A 19164-nucleotide genomic window follows, 5' to 3' on the forward strand; every position below is an offset into this window, starting at 1 on the left:
ATCTATAACTTCACGAAAAAGACTTGGAGCCAGTGGAGCGCTCTCTGGAACGCAATCTAAATAAACAAGTGCAGCATGGTAGAACGCTGTGTGCAAAGCAAGCCAACAAACAGAAAATCGCGACAGCGCGCCATGTGCGAGGGTGCCAAAAAAGGATATAATGATCGCGATGTTGATGTGACCTCACAATTCAGGCAAAGCCTCCAAGATTGGCAGTTGCAGTTAAATCTGAGAAGTGTAGGGCGGCGATCAAGGCAAGGCCCCAGAAATACAGTCTAGCGTGTAATCTCTGAGGCCATACTTGATGTCTAGTCGAGGTTGCCAGAGAAAATAATGGCAGCAGAGTTAGAGAGTGCTGCAGCCGCGGACGGAGTCTGGATAATCGAATGTAGAGCTGGCGGCTGTTCGAAATATTGGTCGTCTTTACACATTAAGTCTATAGGGCCATTGGCAGTGCTGTGAAGGTGTCCAAATTACCGAGCATGTCCGGATTATCGGTGTCTGATTTATCGGTCGGCAACTGTATAACGAAGCAGACTGTAGATATCACCAACTTCATTATATCCAGGTGCAACTGTACTTGAATGTCACTAAATCAAATTGAATACTGAACGGTCAAATAATTCTATTTGCGAATCCTATATCTACTATGCGATTTTCAGAATACATTCACACACCCGTATCATTTGTGCAACTTGTTGGCCAAATTAACACACGGCGCGTTGTAATGTGTCTGAAATTTCATTCATCCTAACATATTAAGTATATGGGGCCAGTGGTGGTGTGCCGCAGGGCATCCCGAATAATCAAGCTTTCACTGTATTAGTCTACGTGCTGCGCTCCGTTCCTTTCACAGACATTAATCCTAATGTTCAAGTAATCGCAGTTTTCTTTTTTATCCAAGCTCACCTTTATCAAAGCAGCTGTCGCAGACTCTCACAGGGTCTGTGCCCCAACCACGTTCTGGCACAGGTCGCTTCTTGGACGAGCAGCCTTCACAGAAGCCATTACCACAGGCACGACAGTGGTGTTTCTTCTCTTCAGGAGGAAATTTGCTTTTGCACTTGTGGCAAGCCTGCAGTTGATTTAGTGGGCACACAATGGTCAGTCATTCTCGCAAACGAAAGGACTGCAACAATGACATCTCTTTTTAGAGTTTTCTTTTTATATATCTGTGACCAAAAAATGTCTTTGAAGGTCATCAAAAATAACTTTTAAAATAGAAGCATTCTACCTCTAAAAACATGACCAACTTCTTATGCTTCTTGCCAAGATCACACATGTCTGACTTTACCAGATATTGTTTTTTTCCCCTGAGAAGGGCTGCCCTATGACATCAAGACAACTTGTAAATACGAATGCAATTTTGCATCATGTCTCAGATTTCTTTATGCCTCCCAGCTGTCAATAACCGAATCCATCCAGTCCATCGTGTTGCATGCCATAGCCAACCCAACACCATTTATCCTTCAAGAGCTCATATAACCATATTTCAGTACTGCTCCTTAATTTGCTGGCTTTTCTGACATATTTTCCGATTAAGACTCTTCACATGGTTAGTCTTTTTTTGTGGTATTGTAATAGGGTAATTTAGTAATACAATTTAATTTTCTTTGTAGCCCTTGACCAAATGAAGGCTCCAGGATCAATAGTGCATGATCAGAAACTTTTCACTACTTTTCTGGATGCCCAGGCCACTATGAGAATTGTAACTGCAGAAAAAGGAAAAGAAAAAAGGCGTTTACAGTCAACGACTGGTTTTCTAGATGCCAGATTGTTCGGACACGCCTGATAATTCATACCTACCCACCCATGTTGCCCCGGCGGTTGGTTTAGCACCTCGCTTCAGATGGCTTCGCGGCATCACCATAGAGAAAGATTGCATCACCACCTACCCCGTTGAGTCTATGTATAAGAACGTCTGAAATTTCAAAAGCAAGAACCCTTTCGATTTTCCGGACTTATTGCTGTGACCGCAGGTCCGAAACGGCATTAGTCAAGCCATCGCTGCCGCCATTTTGATTATCTCGCCGCCTAGAACCAGCGCTTTTGCACGCAGTTCTGCTGGCCGCTGTAGGTGGCAACGCTAGGCCTAGCTGCTTCGACATTCGCTATTAAGCTTATCGCCGTTCGGTGCTGCTTTTCATTTAAAGAATTCGCCGCTGGCAACAATGGCATCGACTCCGCCTTTGTGGTCCTCCCAATTGGCTTCAAAGCTCGGAATGCACGATGCGTTGTGTAATGCCCATTTTGGAAGGTCGGCTTCGCCTCAATACACGCGGTGAAACATAAGGGCAGTATTGCGGTGAAGCTTAAGCGTGAGAAGGGCAATTGTCACGGGACACACTATGTATTCCTTAATGATACACGCGTGCATGCGTCATCTCCTGTCAAGGTACGAGCACCGATATGCCAAATAAGATTACTGGCAAGCCTTCAGAGCTTTTTCAGATGTGCCTGTGGCTTTTTAAGTCCTTGAGGGCAGCAAAAGACAGGTATCAATTTTTTTGGACTGCTCGATTTTCCGGACATTTCCGCAACCCCTAGGGAGTCGGAAAAATCGCACGTTGACTGTATACACTATTCATCACCCCTCATCAACTAGCTTCAGCTGAAGCAAAGAATTTTTGAAGCTCGACTTTAGTCCTCCAAATGTGGAATTCCCATGTTAATTGCCAGTACAACTTGCATTCAGGTTAGAGGTTTTACCTGAATCTTGTAGTTGGGGACCCAGTACGAAGGTGCAATCTGGTCATTTATCCAGTCAGACATGGTGCGTGTTGGTCGTGCACTGTACGTCGCGACTGTCTCCGTGATGGTCTGCAGCCCATCGAGAACCCTCTGCGCAGTGATGCTGGGCTCCTGTGTTGACTTGTCCTGCAAGAAACATGCTTTCCTTTTTTCTAATACTATGAGGCTACACTTGATGAACTAGTCGTCCAGAACCTATTTCGGACCTGGCAAAATAGGAATTCTAACATTTGCAAAAATCCTGTGGGCACACAGAGGCCAAAGTTGTGAACATTACAGAAAGCTCTGGAGCAATGGCAGGTATGCACATTGTTCGACTGAAAGGAAAGGGTTTTCAATGCCACCAAAAATTGCAGATGAGGCTGAACAATTGCTCTTATCATACTCCATTAGACAAGTGCATGCCATGCTGTGTCTTATTTTTTAACCAATGCACTCATAAACGCGCTCCCCCATTCTTCTACAGAAAAAAAAATAAATAAAAAGATGCTGGTAATGATAGCTTTTACGGTCAATTATGTGCTTGCATAGACCCCAATGCAAAATAATATTACTGAAGATTGATGAAAAGCAGGAAAGGGCAAACAAACACAGGTATTGCAGGAACTATTCAATGCAGCATAGTGAACAATATGCTTACACCAGGCCAGACGTGCACTATTTCGACCCTGGTCACTGTCTCGTCGGGGTTCCTGTTGCCATACCAGTACTGGCGGCTCTGGTAGATGACACCGCAGCTGGGACACTCAAGCACATATCTGGACATGTAAGGGCACACGGTAATCAGCGAGATAAGCCAACAGTGCCATCCTATCACACTACATGTCACAGTAATCTCGGAGGCTTTGTTGCCACAATAAAGGGCCTCTTCACCAGGCCACACAGCAAACTTTGGTTATGCACTGTAAGTTGTTACGTGCCCTTTATAGAGTGTTCTATAGCAGTAGTTTTTCCAATTAGTTGATTAATATCAGACAGAAATATTTGAAGTTCTTCGAACCAAGACTTCGGGAGGCGAGCCTCACCGCCAGTATAGATTCTCTCCACTTCCCCCGTATAGTTTCCGCAAGCAAAATTCCTTTCCTGCGTTCTTCCATACGGGAGCTTGAGGATCGCGTGAAGAATACGTCACGGGTCCCGCCCTTTTTTTTCTTTTCTTTCTCTCTCTCTCTCTCTCTCTCTCTAATGTTTTTGCTGAGTAGCGGACTTTCGGTTACGGTCTCGCGCGCGAGCTGTTGTGCTAGTCTTGTTTGATGCAGATGATTTTGCGCGCTCTGCACGAGAACACCTGTTTAGCGGTATAGGTCAGTCTCACAATCACGAGCGCTGAGGCAGGCGCGTGAGGATTAAAGAGTATGATCGCAATGCTGGAACACTGTAGAAGATGTCAGTTTTATACTCTGCACATTCAACAGCATGACGTGGGAACAAGCAGATGAAATGGAAGTACATCTTTCTTGCTACGCTATGTAGTAGAATGAAAACGCGTAGACATTCGATATGTTTTATTATTTTTCTAAACTTTAATTCATTTATTGAAAGAACAGATTAAACAAATAACTAATGTTGCCTTGAATAATTCTCGAAGTCATGTGTCACTATGAGCGACGTTACAGCACCGCTATGTATGTAGGCGCGCTTGCATGATAAATGTCGACACACCAGCTGGGAGTGCGGCATCCGTGAGGAGAAGGGCAAAGGGCGTCTGATTTGCATTTTAAGCTTTTTCTGCGGTGCATAGAGATTTAATAATTAGCTGACACGGTTGTTAGTGCATATTGTATACACTGCATTTGCCGGCTCAACGTGGCCAGACCTGGTGGGGGGTCCTTTAACATGTGCTTGCCACTGAAAAGCAGCAAAGCAGTGGATGTCGTTCCATTAAATGTTACCAAACATGGCTTGCTTATCGAGTAGGTGTAGAGTTATTGACTCATATTTAGAACGTAAGGATTGTGCAAATTGATAGAAGACCTGAGACAGCAGAGCAATGTATTCTGTTTTACTCAGATAGCAGCCAAGAACTTAATGTACACATGCTAAGCCTTGCGTATCAGATTATTAGCATCTAGCGTAGTCCTTGAAGCTTTGTGGTCATGCATAAGCTGTGCAAAATCCAAGTAACCCAAGATGGAAGCTGTATGAGCACATACTAAGTGCAAGAGGCAAGAAATGAATGGAAGATGAAAGATGAAAGCATTTGATTGTGTATCTAATACTGAAGTAATTGTAAAAATTATGGCTGTTATTAAAGATGGACTTATGGATAACAAATTTTCTATCACACCGGTCACAATTTGTCGTCATTCAATATGTTTCAATGGATCCTGTGCCTCTTACAATAGGGATGCCACAGGGCTCAGTAATTGGACTGCTGTTATTTTAATTTTATATATGGCATTAAAATAATGTTGGCTGTGAAATTAAACTTTTTGCAGATGACTGCATAATATACCAGAAAATTAGTAATTCTGATGACCACAATGGCAAAAATAGCTGAATGGTGCCATAAGTGGCAGATGACCGTTAGCACAAACAAGACGGTTTGCTTGACAGTAACAACAAAAGTAGCACCTTTCATATTTTTCCTGCACCCTTTATGGCAGCCCCATAACTGAAGTTCAACAGCACAAATATCTTGGCTTAAAAATATGTCTCACCTTAAGTGAGCACCAGATATTAGCAATGTCACTTCCTGTACATCATGAAAGCTGTTGTTTCTTAAAAGGTATCTCTGGTTGGCACCCACTAACATCAAACCTTTACCTTACACCACATATGTGAGACCCGTTCTTGAGTATGCTAATGTTGTATGGTTCCCTTACACTAAAACTAACCTAACTGGAAAATATCCAGAGAAAGGCAATTCAGTTAATTAACAGAAAATATAGGCACAGTGATTCACCTAGTCATCTAACATAGTCGGGACTTGCAATACTGGCACTTTGAGCAAAATGTGCTCACTGAAAATACTACACAAGAGACTAAAAATAGATGCCTCAGACTACAGCAAGATGCAACGGCAGGTACACAAGCGTTCCCACAAATATGTATTAAAGGGGACATGCCACCAAACTTTCAAGCCTGAATTATGCATTGCGTGTTAAACCATATGCATCTGACAGAATGTGAGCAAAATTTGAGCAGGTTTGGTGCGGCAGAAAATGTGCATTGAAACTTTTAAAATATAGTCGAGCCATACAGCAGTCTGGCGACACTTAAAGGTGATGAAATGAAGTGTGTGTTCTATGTGGTCAGTGCAAGTGCTACGTGATGCAGGTGTTCTCTGGTTTCTGCTGTTTTTATCGTGCAAGCGAAGAAATTGTGGGCACGATGCAATGGTGATGCCCTTTCGACACAGTAGGGTGCCAGAGGGTGGGGAGCAAGTGTAGTCCAGCACGGCACACGCATGGTTTTCTAATGCTTTCGAGCAGGCCACACACCAGTGGACCCACATTTCTTGTTGTCACACAAGCTTTGCCAACATGGCAGCCGACGGTGGTGGGACGTGTTTAGAACTCAGCTTTCTTTTTTTCTTGTATAAGTACATGTATTTCCTCCGTTATTCTCAGCTGCAATGATAAACTGAAGACATTTAGCTGGGTGACCATGTCATGACCCCTTTAACAGACTGTTTAAAAGACTAACACCAATAAATTACGAGAAGCAGGAGGAGAAGGAAGCAGCTATAGAAAAGAAAAGCCATGTTGACTGTTTCATACAAAGGTGGACACTACACAATGGGGGAAAGGATGATAAAGAAAAGTATAAAGTCTAGGGCAGAGGATGGCCAGCTTGACGGCCATGCACAAAAGTGAACGTGAAGTTCGGACAAGTCCAGTGCCGTTCTAGCAGAACAAACAGATTTTGATGGTACAGCATAGACTGCTTATAGTGCAAGTGTCTGGAGTTGCAAGAACATTTTTCAATGGCTGCACATGTGTAAAACATGTAGACCAAGCAGCCGTGTGCACCCTGTGGCACCGCTACCAGCTCTACAGAAGTAATATGCAACGGCAACTAAGATTTCGGACTCTGTACAGCATCCTGCTCGATTTCTCAGGGTGATCTGCGGTGTCGAAAACATGGCCACCGTGAACCAAGATGCCACCTTCTGAGTGTTGCCCGTGCCATCTGTACTCTAACTTTCGTTGTCCAAATGGTTCCTTCGCTTTTCCAAGTGCCCGGTTGCATGCTGTCGCGAGAAGCTTGCCCTTGATACGTCCGTACCTGTGGAAGATTGGACATACTATGACGTGCATGAGCTGAAGTGACAGCTGCAAGTGTGAAGAGGAGTTTGGTTCCTCGGGCGATAAGCCAAGGCAGCTACTGTCAATGCTTACAAAGTTTGTATGTGTGCGTACTGGTAGGACCGGTGGAAGCTTGCATGGAAACAAAGCCTACAAGCTCAGAACGAAATTTGCAGGACACTGCTTAAACTGACAGCCGTCAAGGTCATACATGTGCTGTGTGCACTTCACAAGGATGCGCATCGCGACAGATGCACACAAATTAAGAGCCAAAGCCTCCAAAGAGGGACAATTCGCACACATTCAGTGTGGACGGTGTACTGCTGGTCAAGCAAAGGCTTCCCAGTCTCCACAACGCGCTGCCGCTACTTTTTTTTTTCCTGTTCCTGGTTCATTCTCTCTGCATCTCCTCTGCATCGCCCTTGTCGCTCTCCCCTCCCATCGGCCGGTGCACCTCGTTGAGAAGCACACTCGCCGCCGTGCTTGTGTGCAGAATTTTCCTGTAGAAGCCGCATTAGTAAAACTGGCATTTCGTACCGTGTGACTGCACCATATGCGGTTTGCATATATATGGAGTTCTATGGGAAGGTAAACGGGAGCCAGAAATATTCGCATTATAGCCGGTTGTGTTATAAGTGGTCGACGCTGTACCTACATGTCACTGACAAAATATGTCTAAAGTGTGCGTGTGTCACATTACTACAGTGCCAAAAACCTTCAAAGGCAGCTGCATACTTCTTACCCTGACCACGCAAACTTCACCCATGCAGCCACGGCAGAATCATTCTTGGCAGCAGTCTGAGGAGTGAGAATGACCTTGCGGCCCGACTTTTCATAGCAGTCCTGCATTCGAACAAAGAAAGGTGGCAGAGGTTGAGGTCAACTAGTCTTCCAATGCAAGTTCACCAATCAATGGACTGCTCAATGAAACGATGGGGCTTTAGCCTCCTAGAGCTACCCCTTGGGCACTTGCCTTGCACTGGTGGACCCGGTTGTCGAGCTGGTATTGATACTGGCAATTGGCATCGCAACTGTGAGTGTCTTGGTGGTTCATGGTCTTGTTGCACCGAGCTCTGTAACCAGGGTATACAAAATTGAAGGAAATGAAGTGGGTATTCCTGCAGCACAAGCCAGCGACTGCCAGATCAGTTGAGCTTCATTGATTGGTCGGATGATTGACAGCTCACAGCAATGCTCCAACTGTGAAAGACTTCACAGCAGAACACTCCGAATCATTTTTGCCGCTCAGGGTTCAATCTGCACCTAAATCGAAATACACTAACAATTTTTCATTCCATTCCCAATGGAATGCGGCCATACAAGCTTGCATGAATATTCAAGTGGTAAAGGCATCAATATTTCAACTGTGTTCTCTTTAGAGCACTGTGTATATGCAACCAAATATCGGTGCAGCATCCAGCATTGTGTAAAAATTATTAATTTATAAGATAACACTTTACAACGTGGTATTGGTGCCTGAAGTTGTAAAAGCTTAGTGTAACCATCAGTAGTGGGACATAACACAAATGTGGAAATCCCACCACGCACACGAAATTGTTGCTACAGTGTGCACGTCTGAAGTTTGTGCACGGAAAATGCACAAACTTCAGCTTATAGAGCAGTGAAATACAGTACAATGTCACTGTCCTGTTATACAGCAATGGATTTCACTGTAACAAAAGCAAAATCAAGATGTTTTAAAAGCTTGTGACGTTGAGCTGAACAAACGTCAGTTTTCAGGAGACCAAAACTGAAGCAGCTTCGTAGGATATATACAACATGAATAAATAGCCGGTTCTAAACCTAGACATTTGGTCTATTAGAACACTTTTATTTCCAGGAAAAGAAAGAAAGGAACAATCTAAGCCCTTAATTTCATGTAAACAGCACAAAAGTAATGGAGAATACAAGAACCTATCTTGTTGTTAGCCCAGTTTGTTCCACTTTAATCTTAACTATTATTTACATTTCATTATGTTAATGAAATGTATACTAGCACAGTTAAAACACATTCCCAACACAGACGGAACCAGCTGCAACAATGATTAGGTCAATGTATAACCATTAGGCATTGCTACCAGAAACACAGTTGAAATTGCAAAATTGCATGATATGGAAAGCTTACTCAGCCAAATTATAATTACTAACCACTTATTAGTGCCAAATGGCTGCCGTACCAAACATGACGAACTTGTTTTATAAGGAGAATGCAACTGCAAGAGAAGGACAGCATTTATTCAACGTGGATAAGTGCAGCACTTAAACCTGCAAACTGCCCGATTTTACATAACCTAATGTGTACACGATACTTTGCGTGGTAAGAAAGGAATCGGCAATAAAAGTGAAAGCCAAAATTGAAGTGATAGCTTTCCTAGGGTAAAAAAAACAAAAACAAACTTACGCGCAAGCGATGCACACAATGGGGCAGGTGAAATACTGGTCAGGAAATGGGCTTGCAACAGTTTTTTCAATGTCACCGCTGAACTTGTCGTTTAGAAGCTGAAGTGTGAAAAATAAATGCACCATACAGTCAGTGGAAGGCACATGTAGAATTGTCTATGTGCAACCCTACGTTTGACGTTATCACACACAACAAGCACCAAGGTATATATAGGCACCTTGCTCCGGTGAAGTGGCACTGCATGCATTTATCACCCCAAAATTGCCACTCAGGAAGCTGAAACGTATGTTTGCTTCATTGCTTGTCCAAGTGTAGAGAGCCAAGAACTTGCCCCGCCCAGCTTGTGGCAGCACTGAAGCTCTGAAATGCTCGCATTTCCACGTCCGAGTGCAACAGCGGCCAGTAATTCACGACACGCGCATCTGTACTTGTAGATCATCAGATGTATACTCTTGGCCCACAATACGCCACAGCAGATGGTGCTGTGGGAGAGTGGCACGGGGGAAGCTATTTCACTTTCTTTCGCCTGCTAGGCCTAATACTTCAAAAAAAGAAAAGCAAACAGCCCGAGGCAACCGAGGGCACTGAATGTCGGCACATATAATAGTGGCAACTGTACTTTGGTGTTACTGTCCGCAGTTACGGCTTTTTGAACACGTCTTGCAGTGAACTGAAAGGCCAGAGAGAGAGAGAGAGAGAGAGAGAGAAATAGAGAGAGAGGAACATCTGCTTTTACAACCAAAATGTAGTCCTATGTGCTGTCACTCCCATATCCGGTCTTTTAAAGGGCTCTTCACCTGGCCCCAATGCGAATTTCGGCTATACAGTGAATGTTGTTGGGCACTGTCTTATCAGCACGTTATCGCAAGAATTTTCCAAATTGGTTCAATACTATACGAGATAGAAGAAATTGAAAAATCGTGTTGCCATGGTTCTAAGAGGCGAACTTCACTTACAACGTAGGTACTGTACTGCCTCAACTACCGTCTGTAATTGCCATTTGTTTGCTACCTTGCTCCAAGCGGAGCTGAGGGACTGCATCACGTTTACGGCTCGAGCCACTGCTTCATTTTCTTCTTTTCTTTCTGTCTTTTTGCTGTGAAGAAAGCTCCGAGTGGCGGTAGATCACGTGCCATCAACAAAAACGTTGCAGGCAATGCGTCTTACCCAGAGGCACTTGTGTGTGTGGCCTCGACTTTGGAAGTGAGGCTCCTTTGAGAGGAAGGGCATTCGAGCTTCAGTTTGAAATTTCAGCTGTTTTTGTGCTGTGAATCATTTGACATTTTACAGGCACAACTGCCACCGCGCGATCCATATGTACCACTTGCTTACAAAGCCCAAGTGTGGTGGGGACCCTTGAAACACGGCGTGAACCCAAACGCACATTGTGGATCTCAGAAGTTGCAAATTCAGGCAAAGTTGGAAATGCAATAATGCAGCATAGCTCTTTCAGGTGCTGTGTACACAATCGTGTACACCAAGATAGTGCATCAACAGCAAAAGCATTGGTGGAAGTAAATGTATTTAAGATGTGTCGCATACATCTTGAAACTTTTCCAATTGGAATTGCACTGTAAGGGTGCGAAATGTTTTAGTAAATGTAGAGTGGTGTGTATTTGCCCTGTGCAAGTATATATTGTTGTATAACAGTGGGTCAACTTGCTATATTGTTTTTCACAGTGTATTCTACCAAGCATAAGTTCAGGTGCCTGGATAGGCGCTTTTCAAGCCTACTAGACATGCAATAGTTTATGTTATAACATAACATCTAATGTTCCTAGTGAGTTTTCGTGTGGAGCCCACATCCTGTAAATTTGACAAAGCCACTGAAAAATTGGTGCCTGAAAGGGCTAGTCACTTTCGAAAGTGTAAGCTTCCATGCAAGGTGCATATATACACCAATCTATGCGATGAACTTGCAAGTCCAGTGCCTCTGTCACTTACTGCAGTACAGCTTGCATCATCGTGATGCATTCGAGATGGAAACAGCAACGAAACCGACGTCACCTGGGCCAGATTCGAAATCCAAAAACAAAAAATAATAAAGTCGATGCCATTTTTGCAGTTATGAATTTAGTGCGCACGGCTTGGCATAAGCGTTCTTACTGTGAGCAGAGAAGTCGCTGCACAACTAGCACACACGTACACAGAAAAAAAAAAGAGGACTCATCATTGTACCACACATGTACATAATTTCTACCACTAAGAATACTTCATAGTGTTTGGGATTTGCAAGTGAAGAAAACTAGCTGCTGCAAGCCTGCCCGGCACGCTTACAGTACAGTATATTATTAGTGCGCATAACCTGCATTAATAACTAGATGTTCAGTACAGTAGATGAGGAAAAAGGCATTGCAATTTCAAGGACTTATCAAAAATTCACCCGCTGTTAGCAAATGAAATTGAGTAACCCTGTAAAGAAAATTGCTGTAAGTGTAGCATATGTTAGCTACAGATAGCTGCGTAGTTTGCACTAAGCAATGCCTCACACATGGGAGGCCACTCATGTTGACAACAGAGTCCCAACTCGCAACTGCCAGATGATTTGAAATCCACTGTAGAATCTCTTGCAAGTGTCTCCAAAATCCCCTTTCAGAGGTCAAATGAATCCAAGTTAGGCCTGAAAATTTGCAATATTAATGGAAGTAATGATATTTAAAATGTGTTGCATAGATCTTGAATCTTTTCCAGTTGGAATTGCACTGCAAAATGTTTAAATAAACAAACATAGCTCTGTGCAAGTATAGTTGCTGTGAACGCTTCAACCGCGATCGGTTACATCGCGTCGCTTAAGGAACTCGTGTGCAGCAGAGGCCTTGGCGATGAACATATTACCGCGCTGGAAAAATTAGAAACGGCAGTGATGCGATCAGCTTTGAAGAAGCAGACATGCATCATGGACTTTTTTCAAAACTAAAGTGAACTTTCGTCTCTCTTGCTCTTTTTTCCCGTATTATAGGTGGTCCACTTAGTACGAACTTTGGATACAACGAACAAATGCCACGTGACGATCAAGTTCGTTATATGTGGGCTGGACTGTATGCATAACAGTGGGTCTACTTCCTATATTGTTTTTCTCAGTGTCTTCTACCAAGGATAAGTTTCAAGTGCCTGGATAGGTGCTTTTCAGGCCTGCTAGACATGAAATAGTTGATGTTATAACATCTAATGTTTTTAGTGAGTTTTCGCATGGAGCCCACGTCCTGTAATTTAGACAAAGCTCTCGGAAAAATTGAAAAATGGAAAGGTATGTCTCTTTAGGGCTGTAAATTTCAATGTGACATGCCATCTTATCTTCTGCTGCCGGCAGCTTTCTTTCCCTTCCATAGGGACCACGATTCTGACAGCGAAATCAATGAAGCAGAAGCAATCAACGCTGCTTAGGTTACAAAAAATTGCAATCAGTTTGCAATGTCAACAAGTTGATCAATATTATTGTACTGTAGAATCATGCATTGTTAAGGGAAACCAAAAAGCCAAATAATCAGAGCAACAATTAAGAATTGACTTTCTGCTGTTTAATGCAGATCAGCCCTTCATGCATCTTGCTGGTACTAGAGTCAAACCTTGATATATTGAATTATTGTGTATGTAGAATTATTGCAGCCTAGGTCAACTGCGTGCGGCACAAACGAATGCGTGCTCCGAACAACGATACCTGATCACGCCCTTGGTTCATTGATTTCCACAAGTTTTTGACACATTTCTTATGTGATTTTATATATCGAATTATAGCTATATAATTATTTCGCGATCACCGCGCTGTTCGATATATCAAGGTTCGACTGTATATGCAGTACAAAGATAGTACCCACACTTAAATGACATGGTTCTGCACAAGTTTTACTACTTGCTGTAACATGATACTCAATCACGTTTCACATTTTGCCAAATGGCACAAAAAGAACTCGGGGAATGCGATCCCAGCTGCAAGCAGTGCCAATGAAGCACTGGAAAAGGAGAGGGAATCTGACTCAAATGCTGCATATCTGTTACAGCAATTGTACAGAATATTAAACCAGCATGTGCAATGGCAGAGTCAACGATTAGTGAACAGATGTGCTGGATAGCAGTTCACCATACATTTTGGTTTACAATCCACTGAGATGGAAATAAATAATTTTTTTTAAAATTTCAAATAAATGGCGAGCATGTGTAACAAGTTTCGGATGTATTTCAAGAGGCATCACTTGGTGTCTGTGTTCACTTCACAGAGCCTGCCTACCACGTGTAACCTGTACCCCGAATTACGACACCCTGGAAATAAATAAATAAATAATCACATGTATAACCTGTGGAAATAACTGCATACAATAATCCTCAAATCTGTAAAATAGGCACATATGTAGATGGGCGACTTGTACATGTCGTAACTTGGGCCAGTGGTTCTGGCTCCAACCTCTCCGACAGTAATCCAAATGACTGTTGTTGAAAGCAGCGCATGTTGATCCGAGTTCTGGTTTGTTGTTGTTGAGCCTAACACATTGACTACTAAAGCAGAGGAGGGGAACAGGTGACAATGAAAGAAAGGAGCTCCAAAAAGCAAGAGTGGGAAGAGAGCATTGGGTTTCTTGGGAGATAACAAAACCTTGTATGGCAAAAAACTCTGCTGTGCTGCAAGGCTGTGAAGCCACACCTCAAAGCGATTTACGCTGCCATGAAACCAACCTCAACGCGACATTCACTTGCAACCTACACCCCGACTTTCCCATTAAATTCATTCAATTTTTTGGGTGGCTTATATGCGCAAGAATACGATGCACACAATGCACATTAAATTCTACTGCTGTTGGTTTTCACTCATTTTCTTAACGACATCAAAAACCGGTTCCACTTATACAATGTGTCATTTGAAAGTAATAGAAACATCTGAAGAAATACAGGCACTTTCCTCTTCAGTTTCAGGCATGGACTACATAAAAGGCAAATCGTACTATCAAATTAATGCAAGTCAGCTGTATCACTTTACATACTTACTGCATTAAATCCTAAACTGTCATAGGTTGAAAAATAATGACTGTTAATGATAAATAATGACCACACTTAATTTTCTGATGTCCTTATAGTATATATAATCAAACCTAAAACACAAGAATTTCATTATTAGGCAATTACATACAGAAATGTTTCTGATGGGGCATATCCGGAGATGCAGTTTTTCACATCTACACCAGCGCAGGCATTCTCAAAAGTGCATTCCACAGCCACCGACTCACTTTGAGCGCCTGGAATATGACCTCCACTGGTCTTGCAGAGCGCACTGAGGAGTTGTCCATGACCTTCTTCACTGCGGCCCTCAAACCATCAAAGCATGTTGGCAACCGTACTGTCTGGATGCCTACGTACTGCAAGTCGCTGAAGGCATCGAAGCTCTGGTTGCTCAGCCCGAAGCGCTTCTTCAGTTCCTCAACAGGAGAGTGGGAATCCTCTGGAATGTAAAATGAAATTGCGGAGCTTATTGTCGAGTGGGTTACACACAGTGGGTTACAAGAGACACTGTAGTGGAAAACTGGATTAATTTCGACCACCTGGGATCAAAGTACAACAAGCATTTTCTTTAATTCCACCATCATCGAAACGTGGCCGCCACAATCAGGAATCAAACATTGCTTCCTCATTCTTCGCAAGAAATTGTCATGGCTACCATAGCCAACTTATCGAAGTGACAAAACTGCACATTGCAGTTCACTAGTCTGGCAGATGCATATTGTTACGGAGCAGTGGGGCATAGTCATAGTATGACTATGAACAAAGATGATGACTTGTTGACGAGACCGTGCGGCTGGTTCGGGCAGCCATCTTGTGCATGTAGTGTTGCCGCAACTTGTACAGACTCGTAAATGCACCTACGCTTCACTAATTCTACCCCACACCTCCACCAAAATGTCACGGGTAGAATTAGTGAAGTGTAGGTGCATTTACGAGTCTGTACAAGTTGTGGCAACACTACATGCACAAGAGGTTGCCCGAACTAGCCGCGCGCTCTCCTCGACAAATCATTGTCTTTGTTCATAGTCATACTATGGCTATGCCCCACTGCTCCGTAACAATATTATTTTTAAAACAATTTTCTTTTTAGATGCATAAGCATTTCTATACTTACCCAAGGAGAAAAACCGTCTGTCTGTCCTGCAAGATGATTGATTTCGAGAGAGCACACGAAGCTATCTGCACTCACCGAACTGAGCTACAATTGCATATCACTTTCAAGATTGGGGCCCGTGCGTCTCTCTTCAATGAGAACTCAACAGCGAGAACACAGAGCACACGAGGCTCTCTGCAGTCGGCACTCTCTGTCGCCACAACAGGTTGCTTTCAAGGTATGGCCTTGCGGCCATGCCAGACGCAGCCCACTGGCTGAGTACGTTTGGTCACGGTTCATAACAGTTTGACACGGATGGATAAGGCGCTAAAGAGCAATAACGATTATAATGATTGTAATGTCATTAGTTAATTAATCTAATTATACGAACGTTCACTATGATTCAATTTGGTGATCTTCGATATTCACACACCCCTATTTTTTGCAGTTCAATTTTAGTTTCAGTCATGCTGTTTCAGCTTATGCTATCAAGCCGTTTTAGTAGCTTTTGGCCCAGAAAACATTCCGGCAAAATGTCGCTTGGTCAACCAACAATTCTGAAATTCTGGATTGCACGCACCACTGCCAACCAAAGGCCTGGTATGCATTGTCTCGTGGAAGACAATGACAGCAGGCCCCAGTGCCGAGATGGGTCCAGAGAGGTTGCAGCGATCCTTGAGTGTCTTGAGCTCGCGCGTGAAGTGGCCAACGTAGGCTTGAGAAGCATCCCCAAGAAAAGTGAACAGGTCCGTGGTGAGGCGCTCTGCCCGGGTGCGGTAGATCACTATGTCCGACACAGCTAGCACCTGGACAGAGAAATCGCTGCCTAAGTACCCCAAATTTGGTCGACCACAAAGCAGGCACTACACGAAAGACCCCAATGTACAAAAATTTACTGATAAACATGAAAATAAAGAATTGTTGGAAAGGAACTTTGTGAATTTGATGCCAATGCATGGAACATTGGCAATGACAATGCATCTCTGTAGTTGGTGCCAAACACTGATGATAAAGTATATATTAAAGTTTTAGCCAAAACTGGACAAGCCACAAGATGGACAAAACAGTGTGGCTTCATGGCAAAACAAATCTTTTTTTTTTTCTTGCTTGAAGTTGTCTAACGTCTTCTCATTTCTTGCTCTTTAAAGGAGACTCAACCAGCCTGAAATGAAAAGTGCCAACATGTTTAAAAGCTGCCTCTGTGTGACATGATGTGAAACAAGTGGCAATGGATGGCTTTACGAGTGAGAGGAGTGTCGGCCACTAAATGACAAAAATAAATTTTAATAAGACAGCTTCATGCCCAGGGAAGCAGCAGTGCCATCTGCAAGATCTCTTGCATTTTCAAGCTTTTAGTAACTGCTGCGCACATGAGGAAGTGCCAGTGGGGGATCAAATGAACTAAGCGGCAGGCTTTTTTGTTATCAGACTGAAGGAGCCTTCTTTCAACAGCAATGCATGGTTTCTTGTCGGGACTTTGCAACGCAATCAAATTAAGCAATAAGTTGAATTAACGGGAGCCGACTATTCTACATCATCACCATTTTATAGCAACTTCACCTTGAGGAGAAGTCTGGTGCGTTGGTTCTGGTTCTCAGCCACCCCCAGCAACCCCTCAGTGTCGATGGTAAGAAGGCCATGCTCTGGACAGTGTGCTGCCCAGACACCAATGGTGCACGACTCCTGTTGCGGTGACGTTTGAAACACCCGCTGCCCATTGTAGAAAGAGTGGTTCAGGGTGTGCGATTTGCCTTCGCCCGTGTTGCCGAAGATGGAGACCACCTTCACGAGTGTCTCAGGGCCGCAGCCCAGCTGGGCAGCAAGATCTGCCGCTGATGACACCTGTGGAAAAAAAAATTTTAAATTAACTGGAACCGCTCTGCGACTTTGCCGTGTTTCATGCAGGTGTTCGCAGGAAGCGATTCTCGACAACTTTGTCGCAACATCGAGCTTGACAGCAACCGCGCAGATTCATCACAGGGACCGTTCCGGCATAATGTATTTGATGATCAAGCTAGAAGTGAAAAATGTGAGGCCACCGAATTCGGAAGGTGTGGTTTCAAGGACAATGAACCTTGGGTGACCTACGTACATCACCTCGAGCTACAAAACTCATGGAACATCAGGCGCGCACTGCGGCATGGAACCGGCTCTGCGGTGGCGGTGCCATTCACGACTGCTGTGTTTCATGCAGGTTAGTCTTCTCAAACCCTATGGCTTTTATACATTGTTGCATTGCCGGTTCCACCCCCATTGCTTTCGCATCTGTACGTTTTCACATAAATATTAGAATGTACGTTTATCATAGGTGTTGTCACTTCATGCTTTTTCATTGTTTTGCTTTTTATTTTTTGCTATTGCTTGTGTGCGGTGATGTTGAGCTGAATCCCGGCCCTGATACTGCCCTTCTAAAGGTACACTTAAGTGGCCAAACAGAAATCAAAGAAAAGTTGTCATCCATAGAAAACTTCCAGGCTGAACAACAGGTTGCTATGGCTGATTTAAGAAGCCGCTTTAGTAACCTTGAAGCAAATATAAATAGAATTGACAAGCTACAGACAGGAGTTTCAGACAACTGGATAACAGTGGAGCAGAATCGGGCCGGAATTGACACTCTGATGGCTAAAGTTGTCAACATCAAAAACAGGAGCAGACGTAATAATCTGGTCTTCTATGGTGTTGAATATAATGATGAGCATGGAAGGGCAGTTAAATCTGAAAGCACAGTGTCAGAACTGTGCTGGTCTCATTTAGGAATAGAGCAAGTTAGCATTGAAAGGGCAGTTCTATTTCTATTTATGGCAAAGAAGTTTAACGGTACATGTATTAGCATCTCGGAGGATTTTTCGGAGACTGTGCGAAAGAAAAGAAAGTTGTTATGGGATTATGCCAGAATGCACCGCGAAGGGGGTGATAAAGTAAACCTTCGTTATGATTCTTTGTTTCTCAACAACATGAAGTACACTAACGATGAGACACTTGGATTCAGTAATACGATCAGGGTGACAGCGAAGCAACGACACCAAGCTCAAAGTATTGCTTGTCAATTGCAGAAGCATTGCAAATAAGGTTGATGATTTTGCTAACCTCCTTCATATGACTAATCCCATTGTCGTTCTTGGAACCGAGTTGTGGCTGAACAGTGAAATTAGTGGCAATGAAATCTTTCCCGTAAGTTATGCGGCTTATCAGAGAGACAGAGATCAACACGGGGGCGGTCTGTTTACATTAGTTAAATGGGAGGTTTATTCTAATAAATTAGAAATGCAGCCACAAACAACTGAATCTATTTGGATTGGAAAATGGTAAGACTGTGTCGGTCTGCTCCTTTCATAGGCCACTGCGAAGCCAGATTAATGTAATCTATGATCTGAAAGAGTAAATTGAGGCAGTAAATGATGATCATATTATACTTGGCAGAGATTTCAACCTGCCTGAAATTGATTGGTCTCAAGGAAATATTAATTCTCGCATTAATAGTGGCTCTGCAAAAGAATTGCTAAGGATGTGTAGCTGTTTTTCATTCCAGCAACTTGTTTTGCAACCCACAATAGGAAATAAATGTGCTGGATTTACTGTTTACTCATTTGCCTTCTGAAAACCAGACAACAGTAGTTATACTTGGTGTAAGTGACCATAGCGCTGTCCTTAGCGAGCTGAACTTACGCCATGTTAGTGTT

At 43.3% G+C, this 19164-nt stretch overlaps 1 protein-coding gene across 3 annotated transcripts in view; it reads right to left on the minus strand.

Moving 5' to 3' along the window:
• Positions 1-19164, minus strand: part of LOC126533111 (zinc finger FYVE domain-containing protein 1-like) — a 67562-nt gene that overhangs the window by 9681 nt on the left and 38717 nt on the right. For all 3 annotated transcript variants that reach the window (XM_050180379.2, XM_050180378.2, XM_050180377.2), the window contains 9 exons: positions 17045-17326; positions 16065-16290; positions 14619-14830; positions 9403-9500; positions 7975-8074; positions 7744-7844; positions 3392-3509; positions 2710-2877; positions 910-1075 (listed from right to left, as the gene is read on the minus strand). In XM_050180379.2, the coding sequence (XP_050036336.1) occupies positions 910-1075; positions 2710-2877; positions 3392-3509; positions 7744-7844; positions 7975-8074; positions 9403-9500; positions 14619-14830; positions 16065-16290; positions 17045-17326 (1471 nt within the window). The remainder of the gene's footprint in view (positions 1-909; positions 1076-2709; positions 2878-3391; positions 3510-7743; positions 7845-7974; positions 8075-9402; positions 9501-14618; positions 14831-16064; positions 16291-17044; positions 17327-19164) is intronic.

Source organism: Dermacentor andersoni, chromosome 7 (genome assembly GCF_023375885.2).
Source record: "Dermacentor andersoni chromosome 7, qqDerAnde1_hic_scaffold, whole genome shotgun sequence".
NCBI classification, from domain to species: Eukaryota; Metazoa; Arthropoda; class Arachnida; order Ixodida; family Ixodidae; genus Dermacentor; species Dermacentor andersoni.